Consider the following 26,930-nt stretch of genomic DNA (forward strand, 5'->3'; position numbering starts at 1 on the left):
GCCTCAGTTTACACAGAGTCTTCTAAATATTTTGAAAAATTCTTTCACTGTGGAATTCTGCTCATCCCACACACATTTCAACACCCGTCACTTACACTGTTCAGACAAATGTGGTTTATTTATAATCACTGCTGAAAGAAAAAGGAAACCAAGGTTGAATTAAAGGACAGAACAGCAGCTAAGAACACAAAGGAGCAGATTATATATTCAAAAATTAATGCTTTAATAGACTGAAATAAATACAGTGTTATTCGGATGGCAGTTTGAATCCATTACAGGCATTGGTTATTGCACAGCCCTCTTTTCCAAGCTCAATGCCTCGGTTACATTTAAATAACAGTCATTTGGAACACTTCCTGTGTTTCTGGTTAATCAATAACGAGTTGTGGAAAACACCTGCTGGACTCCATGTGTGATATTTCACCGTGGACACATCAAACACAAACAAATGGTTCTTCAACATAATGAAATGCCCTCCTAAAAGGTAAATTAGAAGTAAAAAGTTGAATATTGTCAAACATCTCCCCACAAATCTACTTAAACATGCATCAGAGCATTATACACACACCTCTGCTTGCCGATTAGGGGCAGCCGTGGGGGCCGGTTCAATCCCCAGAGACAGCAGGTCATGACTGAAGTGCCCTTGAGCAAGGCACCTAACCCCCAAACTGAGAACAAATTCCTGTGTGCGCAACAAAAAGTGATTCTAATTCTAAATTGAGCTGAGGCAGACTCCCTCTTATTCTCAGAGTGGTACAAGATCTAGAAGCAGCCCGTCTTTCTTCACTGATGCAAACAGCGTACTAAGGAACCACAAAGAAGTTGCTGTTTCAAATTATTCCATTCATCAGTTAATATCACTGTATCATGCAAAGGTTCTGTGATAAGGTCTGCAGGGATATTACAGAAATATGGCCCCAAAAAATAAAAATAAAAACTGTGCAACATTTAAAGGTAAAAATGTAGTCACAATACAATCTCAGCCAATGAGTTTTCTCTTCATGTTAACACAATGCAACATATGAACTAAAACCGAATATATCTAGGGGGTCTTTGAATCAGTAATGTGCCATTTATAGCCATACAGAACATGCAAAGTCTGGTCCTTCATTAATGTAGACTCCTACTGCCAACAATAACAGTGAGTCACAAATCTCTCCGCTTCATCCAGTGCAAGAAAAACACCATGTCAGAGTAGTGGATTGGCTCTGTGGTCCTCAATCTGGCCATTTCAACATATACACAATGTGACACTAGCTCACTAACACTAAGTGCAAGTAATGTCAAATCCAAAGTGAGTGTTGTATCAATGATGCGTATTGCAGCCCTTGATTTGAACTCTTCCAACACTGGTGCAAGAAGGTAACAGATGGTCAGCCATGATGAACCTAAGGAATTGTAGATCTCAAAGTCGTCTGGAATTCCAAAGGCAATGCAGACTACACAGATAAAACAATGTCAGTGAAAGTTTAGTTCCATTTCATCTTTTACCACCATTGTGCAAATGCATTCTTTCTCTGTGCATATCTGAATTTAACATCTCAAAAGGTGCATAAAAACAACGGACTAAACACATTTATGTGAACAAAGACTAACTCAATGAGCAGCAGGTTTACAGACAGCAGAAACATTTGGCCTCCAAGTGGAGTATCCCAATGACAAAAGGTTATCGCTAACAACCCCACAGTCAATAACTAAATAGATATAAAATATATATCTCTCTTTATTACCATGGGTTTCAATGTAAACAAAATAGTGCCAGAATATCACCCTTTTAGCATGAGAGGAAAAAGGGGACACGAGAAAGCACTGACAATCTCTGAACCCATCTATATATTATATACCTTGTCTTGCCTTAGTGACTACCGAACTGAATTTCTGCGAACCAGTTCCTTTCACTACACTCTGCATTTGGCTCGGTTTATAAAGGTTATGTACAGTGAAGAGCGGGAAACTCATTAGAGCTACACAGTAGCTCTAATGTTCTAAAGTAACAAAGCACAAGCACAGTAGTCTTAATTCATCAACACATGGTGTGATTCATTACTCAACATACTGTGGGCAAATGGTATTAGGTTGGGTTTGGCTACAAATCAGGACAGCAACAATTTCCTTTCAAACTTCAAGCAAAGCAGAATTATGCAAGGGTCTAATAAAAATGCAATGTTTAGTTTCACTACAGCACCATCTGTAGAATGAATAATGGAACGTGAAAAATGCTTATTATTACTTGTCTTTTTGTCTGGATAAAGACAACATTGTTGTTTTTTTGTGTCACACCAAGGCAACAAAGCAACTCTTCTCCAACTTGCAGTTGGTGTCAGAGTTAGTGAATAAACACCTCCAGTACTCTCCAGGAATATTAAAGTAAAAAATAAACAATTAAGTCTTGATAAATGTTCTGAAATGTACACAAAGGAGAACAAAGAAAAAACCCTCAATGTCTCATTAAATAATGACCGTAACCTATGCAGAATGTTGCATTGAATATTTGTTTAGTAAACATCCTTAAATAGAATAAAATTCCTTTCTTAACAATCATTTGCTTGAAGTTCTCTGTAACTTCCCAACAATAAGAAAGAACATTGATGACACTGAAGTCCATACCTTTGCATTGCATGTCCTTGTTAAGGTCTATTTTGCATCTACTAAGCTTTGGACTAAGACTGTGTTTGGACTCCAGCACAGACCGGCCGGCCTTACGCTCGGCAAAGCACAGCAAGGGTTACAAAATGTTCATAAAGTATACTCTATTCATCTAGTGTTTCTCCCTGTTAATGGGTTAATAAGACATTTCGCTGCAGGAAGCAAGGGGGAAGATAGGGATCTGTCTTTGTATGACAAAGAAGCATTTGCATGAGAGGCAAAGTGAGAGCAGGAGTGTGCTTGCGTGCGTTTTGACACATCTCTGTGTCTGTGTTACTCAGGGTCAAGACTGTCATCAGATGTCTGAGATGATCTCTTTGATTTGTATATGAAGGTCAGAAGGAACAGAGCTACATCATGAGAGGTCCAGTAGGCTGTGTGGGAGGTGACTGCTGACCAGTATCGGCTCTCGACTAAGCCCTCTCGCAATTCAAAATCAATGCGATGCTCCAGCTCCACTGTAACAGGAAAAACACTCAGCATTATTGCCATAGAACATAATCATCAGAAAACATTTACCACACCTCTTGGCTGACAACCAGTAGTGTCAGGGATTGTAACTGGATGTATTTATCAGTAATCCATTTCATTTTACAAAATACGCAAGATAATACACAAAATATTATAAACGCAAATTAAATATATGTCACTGAGGTGTCAATGTATGCACAGACCTGCAGTGTCAATAATGGTGGAAGTAGACTGGGACATGGTGGACAGGCCATACGCTGACTGACTCTTTTCTTCATTCTCCACCATCCCAGAATCTACTCCTGATGGTTGGCTACTGGAGCGTGAGAAACGGGAGAACAACATTCCTCCAATGCCCTTTCCAATGCTGGCTGCACCTGGGGACACAGCGACACCAAAATTCATAGAGGAAGTCTCTCTCAATAACAGAAATATATCAAATCAAGTCCTGTAACTAATCAGGCCTACTGTGCAATGTCATGTCGATAGCTGTGTATTTGTTTGTGTGGGGTAAATTTGATCAGTTTCAGAATGATAGCCTAATTTAAAATTTTCATCATAAAACTCACCAAATTAGAGAGAAAGAAAAAAAAAAGAAATATATATATATATTCACAAAACATTTGTTGTACTGAATGTAGTCTTTAGCATATGTTTATTTTTAAATATACATGCTACCAGACAAATAAATATTACCTATGCAGTACACAAAATTGTCTTTTTGTTACTCGTTGAAGAATTTACACTGGCTAAAGCCATTTTAATTTTGATATATTCAAGTGCATATTTTCATTCGCCAATAGATGTCTCTGTTTCCCTGAGCTTGTCTATTTCCTCTGTTGCTGTGCTCTTGCAGAAAACAAACACGGAAGCAAATGTTCCAACACTCACCACAAGGTGGCAATAGAAATCAATGTGGCCATACGTTTAGTGACACACAATGTGTAAGCTCTATTGCTTTTCTAATAGTATCCAAAGACAATAAATAACAAGCACATTAAAATTGAATGTTTATGAATTACACAAAAAGAAGAAAACTACATAAAAACACAAAACTTTTCTGTTGCTCTGCTCAGAATGGGCATTCTTATCCTCTAGTTACAATGTGGATTCTTCTTCTATTATAAACTTCGGTTGTTGATGCTAAAGATAGCAACAATATAAACCTTATTATATATAACAAAGGCTAACATTTTTTTCCCATTTTTAAAATTTCCAGTATACTATCTGACACGTGTTCAATCATTCCTTTTCTTTTTGTTCCTTTTGTTTTCAGGACCTCCAGTGCTAAAAACTACATGTTTGCAGATATGAATAAGTGCTGGTGAGAGCTGTAATACCCATTATGCTGGCCTTGCCCAGGTTGGTGATGGACTCTCCATAGTGTCTCCGGGTCATTACTGGTGAAGTGCTAGGGCTAGGGAGGCTCTCCGTATCCGAAACTGGGTCTTTCACTGGGTTTATAAATGTGGGTTTCATTTCATCATAAGGAGTGGGGTTAGTAGTGTTACACCTGCAGAGACCATTTAAACATTTTATACTTTCTTCACCATTGTAGCACTGCTGAAAATGAGCATCACAATCTATCCACTTTTATCTGATTATTTCTTATACAGTAATCCCTCGCTACTTCGCGGTTCATCTTTCGCGGATTCGCTACTTTGTGGGTTTTTTCAAGGGGGCTTATGGCCGCTATATCGCGGATATTGAGGGAAAATCTAGGAAAACCGTGAAACATGAATAGCCAAAATATTTCATTAAATCCATTAAAATTTCATAGACTAGGCCTGTAGGTGACAAAATATATCATTTACAAGGATTTCTTACGTACAGTACATGTATTGTTCATGTCCACATCTGAGTGAAACTTACTGATGCTAAATCACAGCTTAGGAATTACTCTATTAAAGAAACTGGTAGGATATCACATGTAGTTCCAGCTGAAAAAAACATTATAGAATGACTGTTTAATACAAATGGTGGGTTGTTAACAGTACAGGGAGGGTTTTAAAAGTTCAAATACTCGTTAAATACATGAAAAAATATCTTTCTCTACTTCGCGGGAATTCGTTTTTCGCGGGTGGTCTTGGAACGCATCCCCCGCAAAAAACGAGGGATCACTGTAAATAATTTAAAGTGTTATCTGGAGTCTGGCGAATAAATAGAAATACTTAAATACAGTTCAAACAAAGCAAGTCAATTCTCACCAGTGTATTTGGACTGGTGCAATATTGCTATAGTGCTTTAAGACAAGAGGTTCCAGTCGATAGGCCTGCAAAACAATAAACAGATATATAAATCAACCAGCAAATTCACAATGTTCCTCAATTAAAAAAAAAAACTGCAGCAATTCCATTTTAAAAATGGTTCTGTCACCACTGGATCTGTGGGGTGGAAGATGTTGAAAAGGCGCTGGCAGATGGATTTGGGCATGATATGGTCCTGATATCCTGTGATCCCTGGCCGAACGCCTCGCAAGGCCAAGAACACCGCCAGAGGTGAGCCCATGCAGAAGTAGTTTTCCACCTATGAGGAAGGTGATAATGTTAACTGACCTATAAGTGCACTACATTTTTAAAGTTGTTATTATACATGTTTTTCCATCCATCCATTATCTGTAACCGCTTATCCAATTTAGGGTCGCGGGGGGTCCAGAGCCTACCTGGAATCATCGGGCGCAAGGCGGGAATACACCCTGGAGGGGACGCCAGTCCTTCACAGGGCAACACAGACACACACATTCACTCACACACTCACACCTACGGACACTTTCGAGTCGCCAATCCACCTGCAACGTGTGTTTTTGGACTGTGGGAGGAAACCGGAGCACCCGGAGGAAACCCACCCCGGGGAGAACACACCAACTCCTCACAGACAGTCACCCAGAGCGGGAATCGAACCCACAACCTCAAGGCCCCTGGAGCTGTGTGACTGCGACACTACCTGCTGCGCCACCGTGCCTATACATGTTTTTATTTAACAGTAATGTTAATGTAGTCTTAATTACATTGCCATCAAGTTCTGTATTTGTATCATCAACATCACTGCATTAGCAGCCAAGAATCTGCAGTTTGTCAGGTGATGAAATAATCGAAATTACATGATCTCAATGAAAGTTTTAGCTTATTTACATTTCAATTATATATTAATGTATCACTGCTGACAAGAAAAAAAATTCAGACAATCAAAAACAGCTAAATCAAAATAGGGATTATGTCATACCTTAAACTTTAGTGCTTGAGGGACTAGAGGTTTAGAGGCCTCCAAGCCTTGAAGTTTATCTTCCAAATCCCGCAACCTGCACATAGTGAAAAAAAAATTAAATCATACTAAAAATATTAATAGTGACACAGATTTTAATTGCATTCATATCTGGAATGGACAGATTAAAAGGATACATTTACTTAACCACACTGGATCACTGTCATTTTTTTATTTTTACCTCTGCCGAGTAAAGTGTACTTGTTCCAGTAGTTGCCGCTCTTTGTAACTCATCCACCGCAACTCCTCCTCATCGGGCTCGTGTTGCTCTTGCAAGCAAAAGCGCACAGGATCCCAGCCTGTCATGATGTCATATGCAATCACACAGCCCAGTGAGTGGGAAATGATGGATACTTTCCCACCCTTTTCTTCAAACTCAGGGTTTCGAGAGCAGAACAGTGAGTACAGACGGTTGAGCTCCTGTGTCAGCCCTTTAGTAATCTAGATAAGGGTAGGGTAGATTAAAACATATTGAACACGGTTAGAGAATCTGACCTTGTCGTTTTACCAGTACAAACACTTTAACAAACTGACAAAGTATGTGTAATTCACCTCATCTCTGTAGAGAGGGCTGGTATAGTACATGATGTCCATGGCACTGCTGTTTAACAGGTCTCTCAATCCTCGCACCTTATCAGGGGTGATGGAGTCCACTGTGTCTACAGGAACAGCAGCAGCATGTCACTTCGCACTAACACTTCACACACTTTTTTCTGAGCAACAGAAATCAATGCTATTCTTAACTGTTGCTTTCCAAACCAAATGCTCCATTACATACAGAGGAAATAGTATTAGTAGAAACAAAACAGATCATAGAAAGTGAGCATATGTGTGGCTGTGTACACAGGTGCTGATGATGGGCAGGTGGGCCCAGCTGCTGTGAAAGCAGCAGAGCTGTAAGAACAGACTGTCTATAAAATACCATGCTCGTACCTCCATCCAGGGCCAATCTGGAGCGCCATTCCACTGGCAAAAACTCAACATGCTCCTCTGTGTGCTCTGCAAAATGTTTCTCCTCCATTTTTCTCACAGCCTCCCGCAACCTGAATGCACATACACACAGAAACGCAGGGTCTTTATCAGGGCTGGTCAAAATTGTCATTTATCATTTGTCTAGATATGATTAGTTCAATAAGTGTATTATTGCATTACATTGTTCCAATGACCTAACACAAACACACTGCAGCTTGTAAACCCACTGAGTAAACACTCTGAGAGACTGATGTTGAAAGGGCAATGGTAGAATGCCACTGGGCTTTAACAAACATATAAGCTGGTTAATGTGGCTGTGAAGTGATTTCTGTTTGGCATAATGTGTCTAATATCTAATTGTCTGGCCAACAGCACCACTTTCTTCAATAGTCTTCATGTTTATAAATAATAATACAAGCTAATTCATTGTTATGGTAAATTAATTCTCACACTGCAAGTCTTTTTATTTTGTGGAAACTGTTTACAATACTTAATTTAATATGATTTATATTATATATATAAAACAATAAAAACAAAACAAAAAAAAAAACACAAACAAACAAACCTCAAAACAACGTTTTATTTTAGAATACAAAACATTTTAATATTTTGCAGTAATTCTAACAATAAAATACCCCAAATCAGCTTTGCACTACTCAGAGCACAGAGTAAATATGGGCTCATCAGTTAAAACTAAATAAAATTAGTTATGTACTTAGAAGTAGTATAATTAATTGGGGTTATTTAAAGCTATTAAATTAATTTAACTGAATTTATTTAAAATGAACCTATTCACAGCAAAATGATGACAAATATTACATCACATCAGTTCAAATCACCATTTCCATTTCACCTTGTGGCTAGAACTCACCTTAAAGTTTTCTGACAGGGTCACCTACATCATTAAGTAAGGCAGGCAGCCCATAAAAACAACATCTCCTCCAAAAAAATAAAAAAAAAATAATAATAAAAAATATATATATATAAAATAATAATAATAATAATAATAAGTAAATAAATAAAAAGGCTGTGAGAACATAACATGTGGCTGCATCAACATGTCAAATGTATTCACTATCCTCAATCCAAGTGTATTCATGTAAAAAAAAAAATAATAATTTGTGTGATGCATATTTGATGACCCCATAATTGCACAGTATCACTGCTAACTTGGGGGGCATTTTGAACGACCTGGTGGGTTTAATATATAAAGGTGAAACATGGCAGTTCCTTTCGCACAGCCATTACTAAGTCTAACCACGCACACACAACGAGAGAGAAAAAGCAACAAAAGTGGATGGGGTGCATGATGCTGGACTTGATTGCAAACGAGATCTAGTACAAAAGCTGGGGCATTTTGTACTTAAGCAAGAGACAGAATTGAGGAGGAGCAAGAGGAAAAAAAGGAAAGAAAGGCTGTGACAGTAATGATCTGGGCTCTTTCTTGCAGGGGGAAAAAGTAATCCGAGTCCTGTGTGTGTGTGTGAGTGAGTGTGTGTGTGAGCTTAGAGTGTGGATTGGTCTACTTTAACTTCTTAACACCCTAAGCCCTAAGCACAGAGCAGATGCTAAAACCCACTAGCCAGCAAACATCACCCTCTGCCCAGCTTCCTGGCAACAGAGCAACAACCAGCAGGACACATAATAACCTACTGTACTTTTGTAGTTACACTAATCTATGCTAACACTATAATATGATAAAGCATATCATGCATAATACAAAACAACAGTAATGTCAGAGTAAAGAGCAGATTTCCCAGGTATCCAGGTTCACTTGAAAATTAAATACCAGGCCATGTCCCATCATGTTTTAATGGTGGTGTAATGATCTCTTTCATTTCTATAGGGAAAAGAACAAGCCCTGATGGATGCATCAAAGAAAACAAGTCTGGTCCTGATCAACGACAAGTGTACAATACAACTCATAAAAGAAAATATCTGTTACACTGACGAGAACTGCCTGTACTCCTAAAAGTAAACAAGCCAATTATCCTCAGATGAAATGGTCAGATGTGGAGAAGCCTACATAGGGTGAGTAGACAAAAAGCAGCGCTACAGGTGGTTATAATGAAGCGCACATGGAAGAGAAACATTTAGGGCTGAGACCAAAAAAACTATAGCCTCAATTAAAGGGCAAATATACTGTTGTTTTAAAAATAAATGGAAACCAGAAGGTGAATGTCCAATAAGAGTTCATGGGAAATTACTGTTGCTAAGCTCACTGTTGAAAGAATGTGCTTGTTGGGTGGTTATACATTCCACAGACATTTCAAGTGGCCGATTTGCACAAGGAATGCCTGCATTTGGACTAGTCTGAATCAACTCATTTTTATCACCACCTGTTCCTAAAATCTTGTGGTGTACATCTGAGGAATGGCTGGTCAGTTCCACCCAACTTTACTCTCAATAAAACCTGCCAGACTGGTCCCACATATTTAAAAATTCAAGACTTGACAAGATAGGTTTTCAGAACTCACGAGGTAAAAGCACTTGAAAAATGAAGGCTAACAGTGAAGAATGAAACAGATTTGATTAATCTACCAGGTAAGTGTTCTTATATAGTCACGCAGAATGCACTATGATAATGCAGCAAAGCCATATGCACTGACAGTTTATACATCAGCATGTCAGAACCATTTTCAGCATTTGACATTAAATAAAATGGATCAGGTTTATGACACAACAAATGTTTTTCAGTTAAACAGAGAATAGGTTAAACATAACCTTAATTTTCCATGTCTCCTGTGAGGGGTCAGAATATACATAACACTGAGTTGTGTAAACACTGCATGCACACAGGTCAAGTCTACTACTTACATGCCTGTGTTCTTGATGATGCGATCTTTATCCATTTTCTGTCCAATACCATGTACCACAAAGACAATATGTGTGGTCTGAGGAGGTTTATCTTCCAAAGAAGCTTCTTCCACATATCCTCGATGGAGTCTGGTTCCACTGCTGGAAGCTGCATCCAAAAAAGCAAGAGTAAGTTATTGCAATAAAAACGCTGCTCCACATGGAATATCTGCTCACATTTCTAAACTGGATTAAGGATCATGTACTCATGTAACATGGTTGTTATAACAAAGAATAAGGGGGTAAACACATTTGGTAATTGTTTATTACACAAATAACGTTGATTTGGAGCCACATGTTTATGGCCTGGCGGTTAATAAAGTTACTAAACTGTTTGAGGTAACAGAAAGCCAACAAAGGTATTTGCCGGTCATCTGGGGATTGGTTTGTGTGTTAATTCCAGAGACAGTGCGGAAGGATGCCAGGTCCCTGAACCATGTAGAGTAGTAGGTAGCCGGAAGTGTGACCGAGTTAAGAGCTGAGTTCAATTGGAACAAATTGGTGCTGATGTAAAAACTGACCTTTTGAAAATCCTAGTTTCTGGGTGACAGTGCGGGCGATCTTTGAGGTTGTAGCATCGCTGTAGAGATACACCTCATCAATACTTTGCCAGTCAACATGGCTCCTGCTCAGTTTCAGGCTGTGGATGTCTATGGTGCGAGGCCAGCAATAGAGGAGCACAAGAGGCAGAAGGGAAGTGAGACCCAGACACATGTACAGAGGTCAGGGGAAACTGACAAAATAGATACTTGACTAAATTCACACAACATGCACAGGTTTAATACAGTCATTATTCAGTAAAAGAAAGTCAGGACATTGGAATAGAAGAAGCAGCTATGGCCTACTCAATGTCCTATATAATATATTTCAGTTCATACTTGCACCGCACACATAATGGATATCCTGTGTTTTTAGCAGCTATATGTTAAAATGGCTTACAAGAAATTTTAATTCGCATAAAATGTTGGGTTATGAGGAAAAGACGAAATGAATACAATTATAATATAGTGGTTAGTTGCAGTGGCACTGGTCACGTTTGTCATAAAATTTTGGTTCTGTCTAAACTTTATTTTTTTATAACCCAACTAGATTGTCACTCTAATATGTTAGCTAATAAAGCCAAATGATGGTTAATAAAGAATGAACTTTGATATACACTACGTCAGGTTAATTTCATCAGATTAACAAGAGAATATCACTATATAAGTTTGCTTATAAGTCACACATAAGAATTCTACCAGAATGTAAAAGTTTGCCAGCAGAGTGTGGTTTTTGCTAAAAACAATTAGTGGTGCAATGGGGTGCAGTTTACCCAACACACATGAACCTATTTAAATAACCACCTTAATTCTTGGAAAAAGGCCATAAACGTGGCTTTGATTTTCAGGGGAAAAAAGGCATTTCTGAAGAGGGAAGGCCCTAGCAGCTCTAGCAGTATTTATTCAGGCCTAGAATTCAAAGTTAGAAACCAGTATGGATCTAATTTCATCCTTAGTGTGCCAGTAGGCAGGAACGGTGTGAGTAGGAACTGAAATATCACACGAGAGGGAACTGAAAAGCAGTCATCCACTCTTTCCCAGAAAATACAGACATGAATTATAAATAACATTGAATGAGTGAATGGCATGAGCAAAACTTGAGGAGACGTGAAGGTGACTATGGGTCCTTAGCTTACCACCATGAGAAGAAAAGTCACCAGACAGACTCTTAACCAGGATTACATGTGTGCTAGAGCTCACTGAGGACAAATGTTCTAGTTTCCACTTGAGTACATCAGACTCAACAAACTGAAAGAGTAAAATGGACCTTGAGAAAATCAATGTAATGGATATATGTGTGACCACTGAGTCCATTGAGATTAAAAATGCCCTAAATGCACAGGGATCCTGAGCATTCTTTACGACAGAATAAGCATGACTTTAATCATTTTTGTATTGTAATGGTATCGCATGTCAGCATTTCTAAAGGAAACTCTGTTCTAGCAGTGTGCGTCATTACAGGATAGAAGAGCACACCAGAATAAAGTGCATGTGTGTGCGTTGTTTTTTCTGTTCAAGTGCATCATTACTGCTATCACTGGCTCTCTGCCTCAAAGAAGAAGGAACAGAATCAAATGCGCCCTGTAGGCCGTTCAGCATGGGTATCACGTCGGCGTCAGGCACACTCCTCTTGTTGGTGTGGAGATTAGCTGTGGGCCCTGTACAGGGTATGCCAGGGACAGAAGGATTGCCACTGAGCGAGGACCTGGCTGAAAAAAACAGAATCTGGCACTTCTTTGGGACAGTCACATGGACTGCTGAATAATGTCTGATTGTTTTGGCCTGGCCTCAGTCCAGCTGTCAAACTATACAAGAACCCATTTAGGAATATACCAAAATAATAAGCTTTAAAGTTATGTCATGTTCATTTGTCAGAATAGAAAACATGGAAAACGAAAAAAATAATGCTTCATCAGATAAGAGCCTACATATTCAATTATAAACTCCAGATACCGAACACACCCCACCACACATCTACAGGTACACTGTAAAACAGGATGTTCTTGTGAATAGAGGTGTTTAATTGAGTATCCATTAGTAGACTCACTATAACTAATAGATATATGTAAGAGTACATACCAATATAAGGGGAGAACTAATCCCATTTTACAGCACAAAAGGGCACATCAAGGTCAAACACGCAACTGAAAATCTGAGATTGCTTTCAGAATACAATTTAACAGGGCCATCTGTGTCATCAGACAAAGAGATATATACAGATGTATTGTTTTCTGTATTGCTGAAGGCATGTTTGACTCTGGTCAAGTGCCAGGCACAGAGAAGAATCAATGTAAGCATAGATTCAAAGCACAGAGGAGATGCAGCAATGATCTACAGAGGTAACGGCTTTATCAGGGGCTTCCCCAGCATGGTCAGACAGTGTAGGGAATAAGAGGTCTCGCTTTGTTTCTAATGAGAGTATTACCCCACTAAACCAGGGCAAAGCTCCTTTGCACCAATTAATGTTGGGAACATAACAGAACGGGCTATTGTGTGAACCCTCTTAGCCATGTTGTCTTCTTTGTTCACATGGGAAAGTAGGGTACAGTAAGTCAATTACATGAAACACTCATTTTCATGTATGAAAATTCTTAACAATAGTATTTAAGCTGAAGTGCCAGCCCACTGAGGAATCGACAAAATAATGTTTTAATAGTTCTGAAGGGAGGGAGTCCCATCTTCAAGACTAAATTTTGTGAATAGGTACACAATAATTTACTCCAATACTCCATTGTACACAAGACATGGCCATTAAGGTGCAGACATGCATAGTACGGGTAACTGTACCCATTAAGCCCTTGTGCCTTTTAAGCCCACTATGAGATTTAAAGTTAAATAAAAGAGATAATATAAATAAAAATAAAGAGGTTATTATTTTGTTCTACTCAGTATTTTAACCAATCCAGCAATTTGTTATTTCCATGTGCTTTTTTTATTTTACAGATGTTAAGTTAGCTCCATTTATGTGCAGTCTCAGGGGACCTCACACAAAGTCATGAATAAACTTTAGCATTTTAGATATTGTCACATTTTTGCTATTTCTAGACAGTTACTTGGTAAGATTGACATTATGTAAAACAAGATACTATTGTTTTGATTTTTGTGTATTAACAAGTGATGCTTTATCAATTTATGCTATTTTCCTTTATATGGAAAGAGAGGATTTATGAGATGTGCACAAAGCTAATCTGAAGGTTAACACATTATTTTCATTTAGAGATAAACAATAATAATTAACTGGTGAGGTGTAAGTCTACAAATAAATTCATCATAAATTGTTGTGGACAACTGAATATTTAAAAAAGATTTATTTTATTTTAAAGGTGGGTATAAAAATGGTTTCGTCTTCCTGCATGGTTTTAAAAATATGAAGATCTTTTTCATCACTGAGGAACCAATTAAGCTCAGTACAATCCATTCAAGCCCACTTTTATGTATTTCAATGAGGATTTATAACTTGGATTTACAATTTTTATAAATGGTTTGACAATACAGGAGGTCCTCGGGTTATGTCAGTCCCGAGTTATGATGTTTCGTGGTTACGACACATCTCCCATTTACTGTAAAAAGCCTTGTTTCGACTTAAGTGGTTTTGCGTCATAAACGTCGTAACGCGAACTTCGTGTTTGGTGTGCACGGTGGAAGGACCAGGATCAGGACCGAGGAGGATAGGTGTTAGGACAGGATAAGTGCTTACAGTATGTTATTTACGTACAGTATGTACGTATTACGTACGTACAGTCCGACTTACACCGAAAATAGGTTTATGACACGACGTAGGAACGGATCAACACCGTAAGTCGAGGACCCCCTGTAATTCTCTACATTCTTTTACATTATTAACCTCTTTTACAACTATAATTACATATATAGATTATAGACTACATATTGCTGAGAACTATGTTAGCATCATCTTGTTTTTTAATTAGAAAAAGGACAACAAAAAGAAATAGCTACAGGAAATAGAGACTGTCTACAAAAAAACTAACTAAAATCAATTAAATAAATAATAATAATAATAATAATAAAATAATTGCATGAAATAAAATTACAATTAATACTTTGTTCATGAGGTGTTCTGTGTTAAATATCTGATCAAGTTTCTGTGATATGTTTTTTGGTGTTGAGAGTCAATGGTTCAGGTGATGGAAGAGAGCAGACAAAAGTATTAACAAATGAAGAGGATGACTTTTTTTTTTTCCATTCTTCAAATACTTAACGTGTTACATAATTAATACCGTGCTGTTTTTATTTATTGGGAAACAATAAATGTTTCTAATTCTAATGTGACAATAAATCATGATATGGGATTATTTGGAACACACATGGGTGCTAGACTTTAAATATTTAAAACATATCTTTACCTTATATTTTAAATGCACATGAACTATCTTGCATTATTCCAACAGATAGTCATTATAAACCAGGTCAAAATATATTAAACATACCTGCAAACAGATTTTGGTGGGCTTAATGCGTACCCTTACCCTATACTGTGTATGTACCAGAATGAGGGGCCCAAATATATACTGAATGCTTGTGTTGTGCTGTTTTTAAATTTTAAATACAATATGATGTAAAATATGAAGTCTGACAGGTAATTGCTGATTTTAACATAGTTGTACCATGCTAATATGATGTGAGCAGAGCATCAGGGCTTCCTCATACACCCTAGGGAGTATCCAACAAATAAAGGGACAAACCTTAAATTTGAGGGTTTACTAAATTGTCTATGGTTTAGATCTACAATTAGGCCAAACTTACAAGAAGAAATCTTAAAAGGTTTGTGTTTTAAATGCTCACTACAGACATTAGACATCAGAACAGAACCTTGGGCCAATACTACAAATAGAATCTTCTTCTAGTCAAAGAAACAAATACCTCTTGGCCCAGTTCAAATGTATAAGCACTAGGACATGTTTTAAAAAATGAATTAATCTAGGCCTTGTTCTAGAGCTAGCAGGCTTGCCTAAACGACAAAGGAGAAAGTCCAATCAAAGGATAATATCCAAGGGGAATTACAGGCAAAGATGGGATTACAATACCTTGGCAACGCTTTCGCTTGTGACTTTTAGCACTCGTCTGATATCCACTCCATTTGAACAGAAAGGGGAGGTAGAAAGGAGGGAAGTGGGAGAGAGCTAACAAACCAGAAACAGTAAGTGGTCATGGTAGTGCCAATGTCACCACTTAACACTGTAAGCTTCTACAAAATTATCCCTGAAAAATCCTTGAACACATTGCAAAGTTGATTTTGATTAAAACTTTAGCAGACTCAACACCTATTATCATTTGCTGATATTATTCATCTTAGTTACAGGTGTATTACATTAACATATGGTAATCCACTATGTATTTAGAGTATGTTAATCAAGTAGCATAGATCAGGATGGGGTACTAGGGAAATGAATGGTATTAAAAGTGGTAGCCCCAGAGAACTCTGTTGCTGACCAGATGGCTGATCCTTTTATGAATGAAAGCATTTGAAGTGGCATCTACCTTTTATGGCACAACTGAGTTTATGAAAGACATTTATTTTCAGTTCCTCTTTTTATCAAAATGATTTCACATTAGGACAAAAAAATATACAAAAACACCAAACCACATACATGACATCTGTCAGAAATACAATTCCTGAGAGTTCTATAATTATTTTAACATTTAAATAATTAAAGATTATGATATTTAAAATCTGAAACACACGTAATACAGCCTAGCATATCTCTAGCATATGTAACATCAAATAGTGTCTGATTCTAGGGATGCACAATGACACTGGAATCATAAATACTGGCAGATATTTGTATAAATATGTACATAAATATTCATAACAGATTTTAAGATTTGATTAATATTTTTAAACAGGAGTTTAATGACATTTTTATTACACTTTTAAACATCAGAATGTTGAGGTTTCCAATTTAGTTCAAACAATTACTAAATGTCCAGGTATGTACATCACTGATACCTGCACAGGCCCACAGTTTTCTTACCAGTGCATCTCTAGGTCAGAAATAAAATTCCAAGCACTAGTTATTAGGTAACTTTTTTTTAATTTCATGATTAAATTATTTCTATATTGCATTCTTGTGCAAAATGTCATTTTGAGAGAGCATTCCTTTGCTGTGTGGTTCTTTTACTGTAATTCCCTCTGACCCCTTTCTTTCGTTCTCTCACTGCTCCCTGTCCAACAAACTTCAGTATTCAACAGACATCACAAACTATCATTCAGCATACATCAACACCATCCCCACATCTTACTACACCAAAAGAGCTTCCCACAGAGAGAATAATAGCAACAGAGCTTCCAGTATGTCCTTAACACACAGTTCAACCCTGCCACATGAGCTCACATCACACCAGGCTCTCAGCTCCAGGCTGTTATCCCACATTGCCAAATGTGATGATTTAACTAGTATAGTATCAGGACCATTAACATATACACTATGTAATGAAATCCATTTGTAATAAACATATTTTCCCATTTAAAATTTGCCATATTAAATAATTGACTTTATTAACTAACTGTACATTTCAGGTTTAATCTATGTTTTGCAAGCCAAAATTAGTTTTTGATATTTTAAACATAACACACACACACATATATATATATATATATATATATATATATACACATACTTAAATAAAATAACCCACAACAATCCAAATAAACTACTCTATCAACACAGAGAGTAATCTGTCTGTAAAACACAAGTCGCCCCTTTCATTGTTCTGAGTAGTAAGTGAGTGCCTTAAAACTACATCTTTGACATGGTACTATTATTGCCCATTAGGCACAGGCTTTTAAAAACGCATCCAGACTTGCAAATTACGGCAGTGATTCTCTCAGCAAGGAAAAGAAGAGAGGCCTCAGGGGAGCCAGAATATTTAGGGAAATACAGCAACAATAGACATTAACAACAATCCTTATACAGGCTAACGCTGGCAATATGTAAGGGCAAGATTACTACAGTCACTTAATTGACAGTACTGAAAATATATATAAAAGTTACCACACCATCAGCTTCATATGCACTCCAATACACCCACGGCAGCTGTATATGACCCTAACTTACCCATGCCAATGCCAAATATCTGCTAGAGAGGTATAATGCTATATTGTTTGAATTACCCTGTCCATGTCTGTAATATGGGATTATTCTGAAACAGAAGCAGTGAGAACTAGCTTTCAACTAATCTGTTTATAATTGATGTAGGTTGCATTGACAAAAAGATAATTAACCTTTCTCAAATATCTTTAAAATAGTAAACAAAGTGTTTTAGTTAGTGCACCATTGCATTTTCCTTCCTAGACACATTCACAATTATACGTATATCATACGGTTACATCATTAACCAGGTTATTATTATTTGAGAGTGCAATGGGAATTCATGTCCATGCAAAATTTAAAATTGCACGCACAAAAATTATTCAGTAATAGATCCTTTAAAATGTTTTTTAATATTAGCCAGTTATTTATTTTCAAGTTGAAAAACCAGTTAGACTACACCCTTGTACAACAGCATGTTAACACAAGTAATGTTAATACACCAATTTGTGTTGGAGAAGAAATGAAATGTAAACATTTTTATAACAAATGTCAAAATATTAAGTTAAATTTATTACTCTGATGACATCTGCACTGCTGTGGGGTACATTTCCAAAACAGAAATTGTAATCTATTAAGAAACACTTCTCATCACCCAAAAATATGTAATAAAATAAAATAAAATAAATAAATATGTTTTATATTTAATTATTAAATAACAGCCTAATCACTGCTGACTATGATTACAGTCAGCACAGCCTGCTAAATTATTATGAATAATTTATTTTTAAATTATGAATACATAATAATAATTATAATACTTAAATTACATTTAGGTTTAAAGCTTGTCAGCTTGGAGATTTAGGCTTAGATTATCACTGTGTACAGCAGAGCAGATTTCTGAGCACCAGTCAAGCACATTAAATCCAGGACACTACCAAAAGATGGTTGCATACTGCATTTTACAGATAAAATAAACAAAGTTTTTTCTGCAGAACCTAGACACATACGGAGAACCAAACCTGCCCAAATAAATAAATAAATAAGTTGTAATTATAATAATAATAATAATAATAATAATAAATTATTAAAGTGGAATTAAAGAAAAAAAATAGAGAAATGTAAAAACCAAAAACAAATAAGTAAAAAGACATTTTAATATATGTAAGGATTTATTTATTATTTTCTCTGGGTTTTTAACATTTATTTTATTTATTATCATTATTATGGAGAAAATTAATTTTACTGAGTCATTAATTATTATTTTTTAATTTTTGCAGGTTTGCTCCTCCATAGACACACTGTATAAGAGCATGTTACAGTGTAGCACCTGCGTATTTATTAGATATAAAATGCCCACATCAGCTGTACTTGGAACTCTGTCCTAGTGTGGCAGCAAAGTAATTGCGGAATGGGTATTATATTACAGACCAGATTAGGGACAAAGTGTCCCATCAAGCCTCTGTCTATGGTTGTATTTAAAGCTCCTCTCAGGACTGAATGTCATTTATAAGATGTCTGGTTATCTCACAAGCAGATGTTTTTTGAACAATAATAATGCATCCATAAACCAAGGATTTACCAAAGCATTTATATAATACATTTGCATTGTTTTTTAGTTACTGTTCTGTAAACTTTCTTGCCTTACAACACACAAACACATTCTGGACATGAAAAAAATTCAGAACCAAAATGATACAGGCATATCGTTATACAATTATCTGCAGCAAATAGGATTTGACTGAATATAATTGACTGATATTCTAAACAGAAATGGTACTTTTATTATTTAGTGCATTCTGAATGACTTGATATTTAGGTAATGATGGACTCCAGCCTAAAAAAAAACATGTATTGCATTTTTTTTTTATTGTACTTGTAACCCTACAAAAACAGCTATTGTATTTTTCCATAAAGCTAAAAGATGTTTTTATGGTGCCACTTTAGACATTTTATAAATCTTAATGTATTGCCTTTGCTAGATATAGACATGAAAACTGGATATCAGCAAATGGAGCATCTCATCTTTTAAACATGACCTGACATAAAACCAACAGTTTGCATTGAGTTGTGCAGCTTACCTAATGAGTTGCACAAGATCATGTTGCAGACACACCCATCTGCTTTGCCTCAATGCTACAGGAATCTGACAGAATGGAACAGATGAATAATATTGCAGGCTTTTATGTCAGCCAATATTTAACATGGACACAGTGGGAGACCAACTTATGGTGAAAAACGATCAGACAAATTAACCACAGCACTCCCTAAAAGGCTCAGTAAAGCTGTTAACTGACCCTTTCTTGTGATTAAGCTTGCTAACATCAAAAGCAATTACTGCCATGGAATTAGGTGAGTGAGATTTAACAGCAAAGTTCCCCTGGTGGCTCCAGGCACTGCTTAAATAAATGAATCATGTGAGAAAATTAACGTGTTCATGTAATAGAGAACGAGTGACAAAAATAGGAAGTTTCCCCACACATTCATTTCTCAATAGTTTCTATCAGCCTCATTTCCCTTAACAGAAGGGGAAAAAACTGTAGCTCTTTAAACAGTTTAAAAATAGCTACGCTTGACAGTGAAGGTACAAGAGGAGGGGTCTTCCTTCAGCCCTGTTAAATGACCAAGTGTTAGCCTAAATGATAGACATTTATGAATATAAGATCCCTTGAGAATATTTCCTGTCGGGACAGAATGCATTTTCCTGTTCCTGTGTTCTCCAGATGCCTGAAATAATAAATGTTGACTCTATAATAATTATACCCTTGAAGCTGCTCCTCAAAATAGAATGCAGCACTACTACCCAAGACTTGATACATCCCAAGCTGGACGCACTGTGTGCACTACAGCAGTGATGCATTAGCGGACAACATAACAGCCATATGTCTTCCACTACATTAGTCCCTTTTGGCCAACAGGGAAGCTTTGTTCAAGCACAGCTGGCTCTATACTCAGCTGCTGAAATTGCTCTAGGTGCTGGTCAGCACTTTCATGTTACATTCCGCATGAAATGCACAAAAAATATCTTTCAATTCAATTCACTAAATAAGGCCTTAACTGTACTTCAAAAAATGTACATCCAGCTGTCTACAAAACTTTGAATAGAAATGAGTCATAGTAAATCAGAATATATGTACACGAGAATGAGTATGTACACAATAAATATCTGCAATGTTGAAAAATAAATACAGTTAGCCCTCTATTCTGAGAGTTTGTTCGCAAGATCAGTTTGTTTGCAAGTCCAAAAATACATTAGCCTGTGCAACCAGCACACTGCACTGTCAGGACATAGGGATGGGTCATAATATTGATTCAGCAACACATTGTATCGTGGATACTGATATTTTTACTAAAACATGCAGGTGCTCTAAATAGTACCTCTTAAAGAGAGATGTCAAAATAACATGAAGCAAGAAGTTTAATCCTAAATTATATATCCATTTTCCTCATCTACACGAGAATAGTAACAACAGCGTTTTAAAAACCTCCTCTTTCATTGACCATAAAAACCATTTTCAGATCCGTGTGGAAAGGGCCTAAGTGGGTCATTCCAGTATAAAACTGCAAAAAATTGCCGGAGAGCAGAAGAGTTCCATGCATGTTTGTTGTGTTGTCTGGGTCAGTGAAACTGACACTAATAAATATATAATTCCTGCTATTTGCCTATTTAGAAGAGACAATTTCATTTTCTTCAATTACACAGATATTGCGATGTATCAGAGGATAGTTTTGCAATATATTGATTATAGCCCTAATGTGATATTGTTTTTGTGGTTATACAAGGATAATATTGTATTGTGAGATGCCCTATGATTTGAAGATATAACACCTGATGTTGATGGCACTAACATTTATACACCTTCTAGAAGAATCAATCTAGTGAAATCTGGGTAGCGGCTCTCCTCTTTTCATTATAAGTGAGATATAATCACTTATAATTCATTGCTTCATGAACAACTTTATTTAAACATATGAACACAGACGTTCACATTCTTTTAATGTCCGTATGTAGAGGACCAATTGTCATTATTCCTTTCTTGAATGTGACTATGGAAAAACAGATACTGACTATGAATAGCTGTGTGAAAGCAACAACATACATGACACAAGCAGAAACATACACACACCCACATTTCCTTATTTAAAGCACCCTATTGCTGCAGGGGGAGTAAATATCACCTTGAACTACAGAATCGTGTAGGGTCAGCTGTGACTGTATGCTTTAATTGAACACAGCAGTGGTTCGTAAGCTGGCACAAGTAAAATACCAGGAGTGTGTCTAAAAGTTCATTTAATCTTCATTTTATTCTATTAGCCAGAAGCTCAGTTTGCAGGTACTTAAACAGTATTGTACACAAAAAATAAACCCAACTCTGCCACTATTGCACTCACAAATCCCTATGCAAGCCAGCATCACTGAACATCACTATAAATACCTAATCTTTGTATACTGATCTGAAATTGAATGAGAGTGCCCAATTTCAGTAGACCAGTATTTGTACCATTCAGCACCATTTCACCACTGGTTCTTTATGTATTATGATTGTGGAAAAAAACACGAACAAAATTGTACTGAAGCACCCAAAGGGTTCCAGAGACCTAATGTCAGTGGTCTATGAGAATGAGACACAAGACAGACAACAAGGCAATGTGGGTGTGCAAGGGCCGAGGGAAGGTACCGTTTAATGTCTGGAGTATTTCAGGGGCATAAAAACTTAGGAAACACTGACATAGGATTCCAAAAGGAACCAACCTTCTATTCATTTGTTATTTCAAGACTGTACTGCATTAATGATAGATTTAAAAGATCTGAATCCATTGAGTGAATATTAGGTTTCACAAAAAAACAAACCATATAAAAAACTGAAAGATAAGCTGCCATTTTAGTGACTAACACGATTGTGGGTGTTATTTTCAACACTGATTTTGATTTCAGAAATAGCCTTAACACTTAAACACAAACAGGCCTTGACTGAGCCAATGACACATTGATAGACCACATGATTAATTTTAACCAGCATGAAGCAGTGAAATTACTGGATGATTTGTTTCAAGCAAATATTTAGATACCAATAACCAACTGCAGTTCATAATATCAAACTTCTGTTTGACTGTAGCATTCACCATTTAAAAAAAAAAGTATTAACTGCCCTCAGAGGGAGAACAATGTAATGCAGTTGCTCAGTGAACATCCAAGATACACCGCCCTGGTAAACTGGTAAGGGCAAGGTCAGTTGCAAGATATAATCATAACCATGATTTCATCTTACATATCCACGGCCCTGCTATCTGATTCTTAATAGCTTGGGACGCATCTACACTCAGTGACACGAAGGCCTGTCAAAGTATATTACTTTAATGTCAACATCAGCTTTTTAATGCAGTCGATAATTAATCCACAATTCATACACACCAGTCTCACTTAAAAACTGCCTTCCCTTCACAGAATACTGAAATTCGTTTACATTCTGGAGCATACAGCTTACAATGATCAGGTTTGAGAGGTTTGAAAGGAGAAATGGGGAGAGGGAATGTTCTCACACTCACAAATGGGATGCTCTCTTTCCTTTCATATGAATTTCCTTAAATATGCTAACACATTAACTGTGATTATTCTTACCATCTTTGGTGTCCACTGTTTTGACCACCACGTCATTCTCAAAACTGTCCTGCATCTGTTGGCCCCGGAAACAAGTCAGGTGCTCCTTTTCAATTAGGTCACTTTCATCCTCTTCTATGGGCATCCACGTACCATCTATAAACCACTGGCCGCGCATTACAGGGATGTGATCCTGCTCTGTAGAGATCAAAGGAATATGAGAAACATCACTTTTGGTCAACAGGCCTTTACAAGATAAGCATCCTCGATATGACTCACTAGAGATGTACAGTGACAAAGTTTAATGAGGGTTTAAAGGACGTTTCCAAAGTCTGATTTTTTTTTTAATTTAATCTTAACTCTTCTCATTACCCTTACTGAGCTTTCAAGAACAACAGGATTGCTTTTTGTTAAACCAGAGGTAAGTACTTGGGTGTTGAAAATCGTTTTTACAGCTAGACAGCCATTCATAACTATTCTAATAAATTCCCAGCTACTGCGGCTAAGGCCTGTGTTGCTTCTTGGCAACCTGTGTAGAGATTTGTGTGTTAGCGTCCATACTAATGTATACAAGCATTGCTTTTAATGTGGCCAAGTGTGTGATAATGGACATCAATGAACGCTTGTGACCTTTTAAACTCAGACCTGGAATTGCCCACTAATCTCAGTGGTCAGTATGTCGGTGAAGCCAAGCTAAACCTGGAGATTACGGACACCATAACAGCATCTGGTGGAGGAAAAGCCTGCCAAAGCACTCCAGTGCTGCTGTGTTGTTTTACCTATTAAAACTTAAATTTGTTTAATACAAGGCCAGTGGCCATAGCTTTTTGTTTGGCAGGTCAGATGTACAAAAATGTACAGTACCACCAAAAAGCTGAGATCACTACCTACAAATAATTTAATGTTCTTAATGTCTCAATACTGCCAAACTTGCTTTTTTAATCCTCAATGCACAGCAACACAACAAATCTCAGACACACTGCCCATCTCTGACACTGAAAACACACGCACCAGTGATTAGGAGCAGCCAACCCACAGACACCCAGAATGGCAGGCAGAGACCTCAGTGCCTGGGGAGCTGTTGTGTGTTAGGTACCTTCTTCAAGGGCACCTCAGCCATGAATACTGCGAGACGAGAATCCTGCCAGGCCAGGGGATCGGACTGGTGACATTTTTGGCCCAAACTCAGTTCTCAAAAATGTAGTCAACTCTTTGTGTACATATCATAGACAGTGTTGGTCTTTTGGCCAATATCAATGCTGTTACATAGTCCTTTACAAAATTGGGGGTCTACCTATCAGGTATTAGATCATGTAACGAACTTTAATATCAATAGAAAAAGAGTGGTCAGATTCAGCTTAAAGTGTGGTAAAAGGTAGATATACACTGACATTCTGATTATGAAAACAGATTAGAGTCTGTATCGTATATGCTGTGGGTTGTCTTTGGTGGAATAAGTGATTCTCGGTCCAGCAGTGCAGGTGGAGCAGTAATACTCACGGTTCCAGTAAACAGGATAGCATTCTTTTTCTCTGACATCCACCTGGTAGAGCCCTCCTCTGACACACACGGCATCAACGCTGATGCGTATATCCACATCTCTGTCCTCAGCTGATTCAGCTCTCTCTACTGCGGCTCCTTCGTCCTGGCCCGTCTCCAGTTCGTCCGGGATTTTGGCTGGGTCTCCTTCCCCACTCCCTGCCACTGAAGCGCTTTCTCCCTCAAATTCTGTAGGGTTCAGTTCACAGAACTTGCGGTACGTGAGCTCGATCTTGAGGGAATCGTATCCTACGAAGGGTTTCCATGTCTTTTTGTCTTCTTTATAAAACCAGCGCACCTCCTCAGGCCCCAGCTCCGAGACGACTTCCAATCGGTGCCTGGAGGAGGAGCAGCCAGTACGGGTCCTTTTCCTGCTTTCCACCGGACTGACGTTCCCTTCGCTCTCGCTGTACTGCAGGAGATCCGAAGCATCAGAGGCACTAGAGGCTAAGTAGGCGGCGTTAGAGTCGGAGCTCGGGCTCGGGTAGCCTGGGAAAGGCTCCTCAGGGCCCGGGGTCACTCCGTCCGCAGCGCCTCGGAGTCGGCTGCGGAGAAGGGGTGGCAGGTGTCTCTCCACGCCCGCTGTCATCGCCTGCATCCCGCGGCCGAGAGACTCGTCGTAGCAGCAGGAGAACACATCTCCATCCAAGTCCCAGTCACCGCTCACAGACGAGCCTCTGTTCTCCGGACTCTGCGGTGGACTGATGAACGGCGTCTTGCTCGTAAAGCTGCTCATTACTGGCTAACGTTAACTTCAGTCTCTATCCCTACCCCCAGAGCCAGGCGCTGCATGTAGAAAACAACCCTGTCTGAATACGTTAAGACAGGACCTCAACATTTGACCTATTTATTAACCATAACGTTAAAACACCCCGGGAACTGGGTTTGTCGTACAAAAGTCAGAGGGGAAACTCACGTTACGCACATATTTCACGTCAAATTAACTTTTCTATGAAGGTCTTAGGACCATTACAACCGTCATCTCCACGTAACCCCTCATTTCTAGATTGTATATGTGCGTACGACTGTTTATAAACGAGGCCCGGACACACTGAGCTACGAACACTATCTAATGTCCAGTACGAGGTCATAAGCTCTACTTAGCACTACGACTGTATGTTTATACCCAGCTAAATAAATAAACCAAAAACACAGTGCGGTAGCGCCGTAAAAAAACTTCTCTAGCCGCAAAACGAATAAAAACAAAACCGGTCATTTTGACGTAACGTTAACGGCCGCTGAATCACACTGAAAATCTCTCTCTCTGTTTCCCTCCCACTATCTCTCCTCGCCGTGACTACCTTCACCTACAGCAGTGACTCTGCGACCTTCTCCGACGAAACTTTCTTGATTTCGCCCCGCTCCGGTCGCTGTATTTGCCCTCATTGAGAGTTTCTTGCCCCGCTTTCAGTCATTCGCGAATTTCGTTCTTACGTTCTTATCCAAACGGCTCGCCGGCTCGCGCGGGCACGAGCGCGTAAACCCTCCATATACGTCACTGCGTGCGTGCGCGCGCAAGCCCAGTTTTTATTTGGCTGTCGAGAGCGCGCCCCAGCTACAGGTGTGGAAATCTATTTATAGCCAGGAATATTACACGTTTTCCAACACTGAATTTATTTACACATACATTTTTTCATCTGTAAGCCTCAAAGCCATCATGCAGCATTAACCTTACTTTAGTGAAATGTTTTATGAAGCAGTCTGGAAAAAATAATAACAAAATAGAGGAGTATGCTACAGTTAGTATCCATCTTCAACAAACATTAGCACGTCTTGTGCTTACGGGTATGAATACACGAACGTGTATATCAAAAGTCTGGCTCTGTTTCTATGCGTTTTTAAAATGTTTTGGTGAAAAAAAATCAGAGCTTTTATAAAATGTGGGAATTCTCAAATCCGCTCACACGATGGCGCTGTTGGATTTGTTATGATGTTGTTTGCTGATGTAGGGATAAAAGGTTAGAGGGAAATTATACAGATTTTATTAAAACGTGTGCC

General features: G+C 38.0%; 1 protein-coding gene across 2 annotated transcripts; it reads right to left on the reverse strand.

Annotated features, from left to right (window-relative positions):
- Nucleotides 1-224: 224 nt before the first annotated feature.
- ddhd1a (DDHD domain containing 1a) lies at nt 225-26,404 on the reverse strand. Of its 2 annotated transcripts, XM_066667797.1 has the most exons (14): nt 24,894-26,404; nt 23,415-23,591; nt 15,791-15,886; nt 10,728-10,856; nt 10,168-10,315; nt 7,312-7,421; nt 6,931-7,037; nt 6,560-6,819; nt 6,340-6,415; nt 5,494-5,643; nt 5,325-5,389; nt 4,458-4,630; nt 3,321-3,494; nt 225-3,104 (listed from the first exon to the last, which is right to left on the reverse strand). In XM_066667797.1, the coding sequence occupies exons 1-14, from the start codon at nt 25,666-25,668 to the stop codon at nt 2,920-2,922; spliced, it is 2,625 nt and encodes an 874-aa protein (XP_066523894.1). In that variant the 5' UTR covers nt 25,669-26,404; the 3' UTR covers nt 225-2,919. The 2 variants fall into 2 exon arrangements, with proteins under 2 accessions (XP_066523894.1, XP_066523902.1); XM_066667805.1 differs by lacking the exon at nt 15,791-15,886 and having other exon boundaries at nt 24,894-26,403.
- Between the last annotated feature and the right edge of the window lie 526 nt (nt 26,405-26,930).

Source organism: Hoplias malabaricus, chromosome 1 (assembly GCF_029633855.1).
Source record: "Hoplias malabaricus isolate fHopMal1 chromosome 1, fHopMal1.hap1, whole genome shotgun sequence".
Taxonomy (NCBI): Eukaryota; Metazoa; Chordata; class Actinopteri; order Characiformes; family Erythrinidae; genus Hoplias; species Hoplias malabaricus.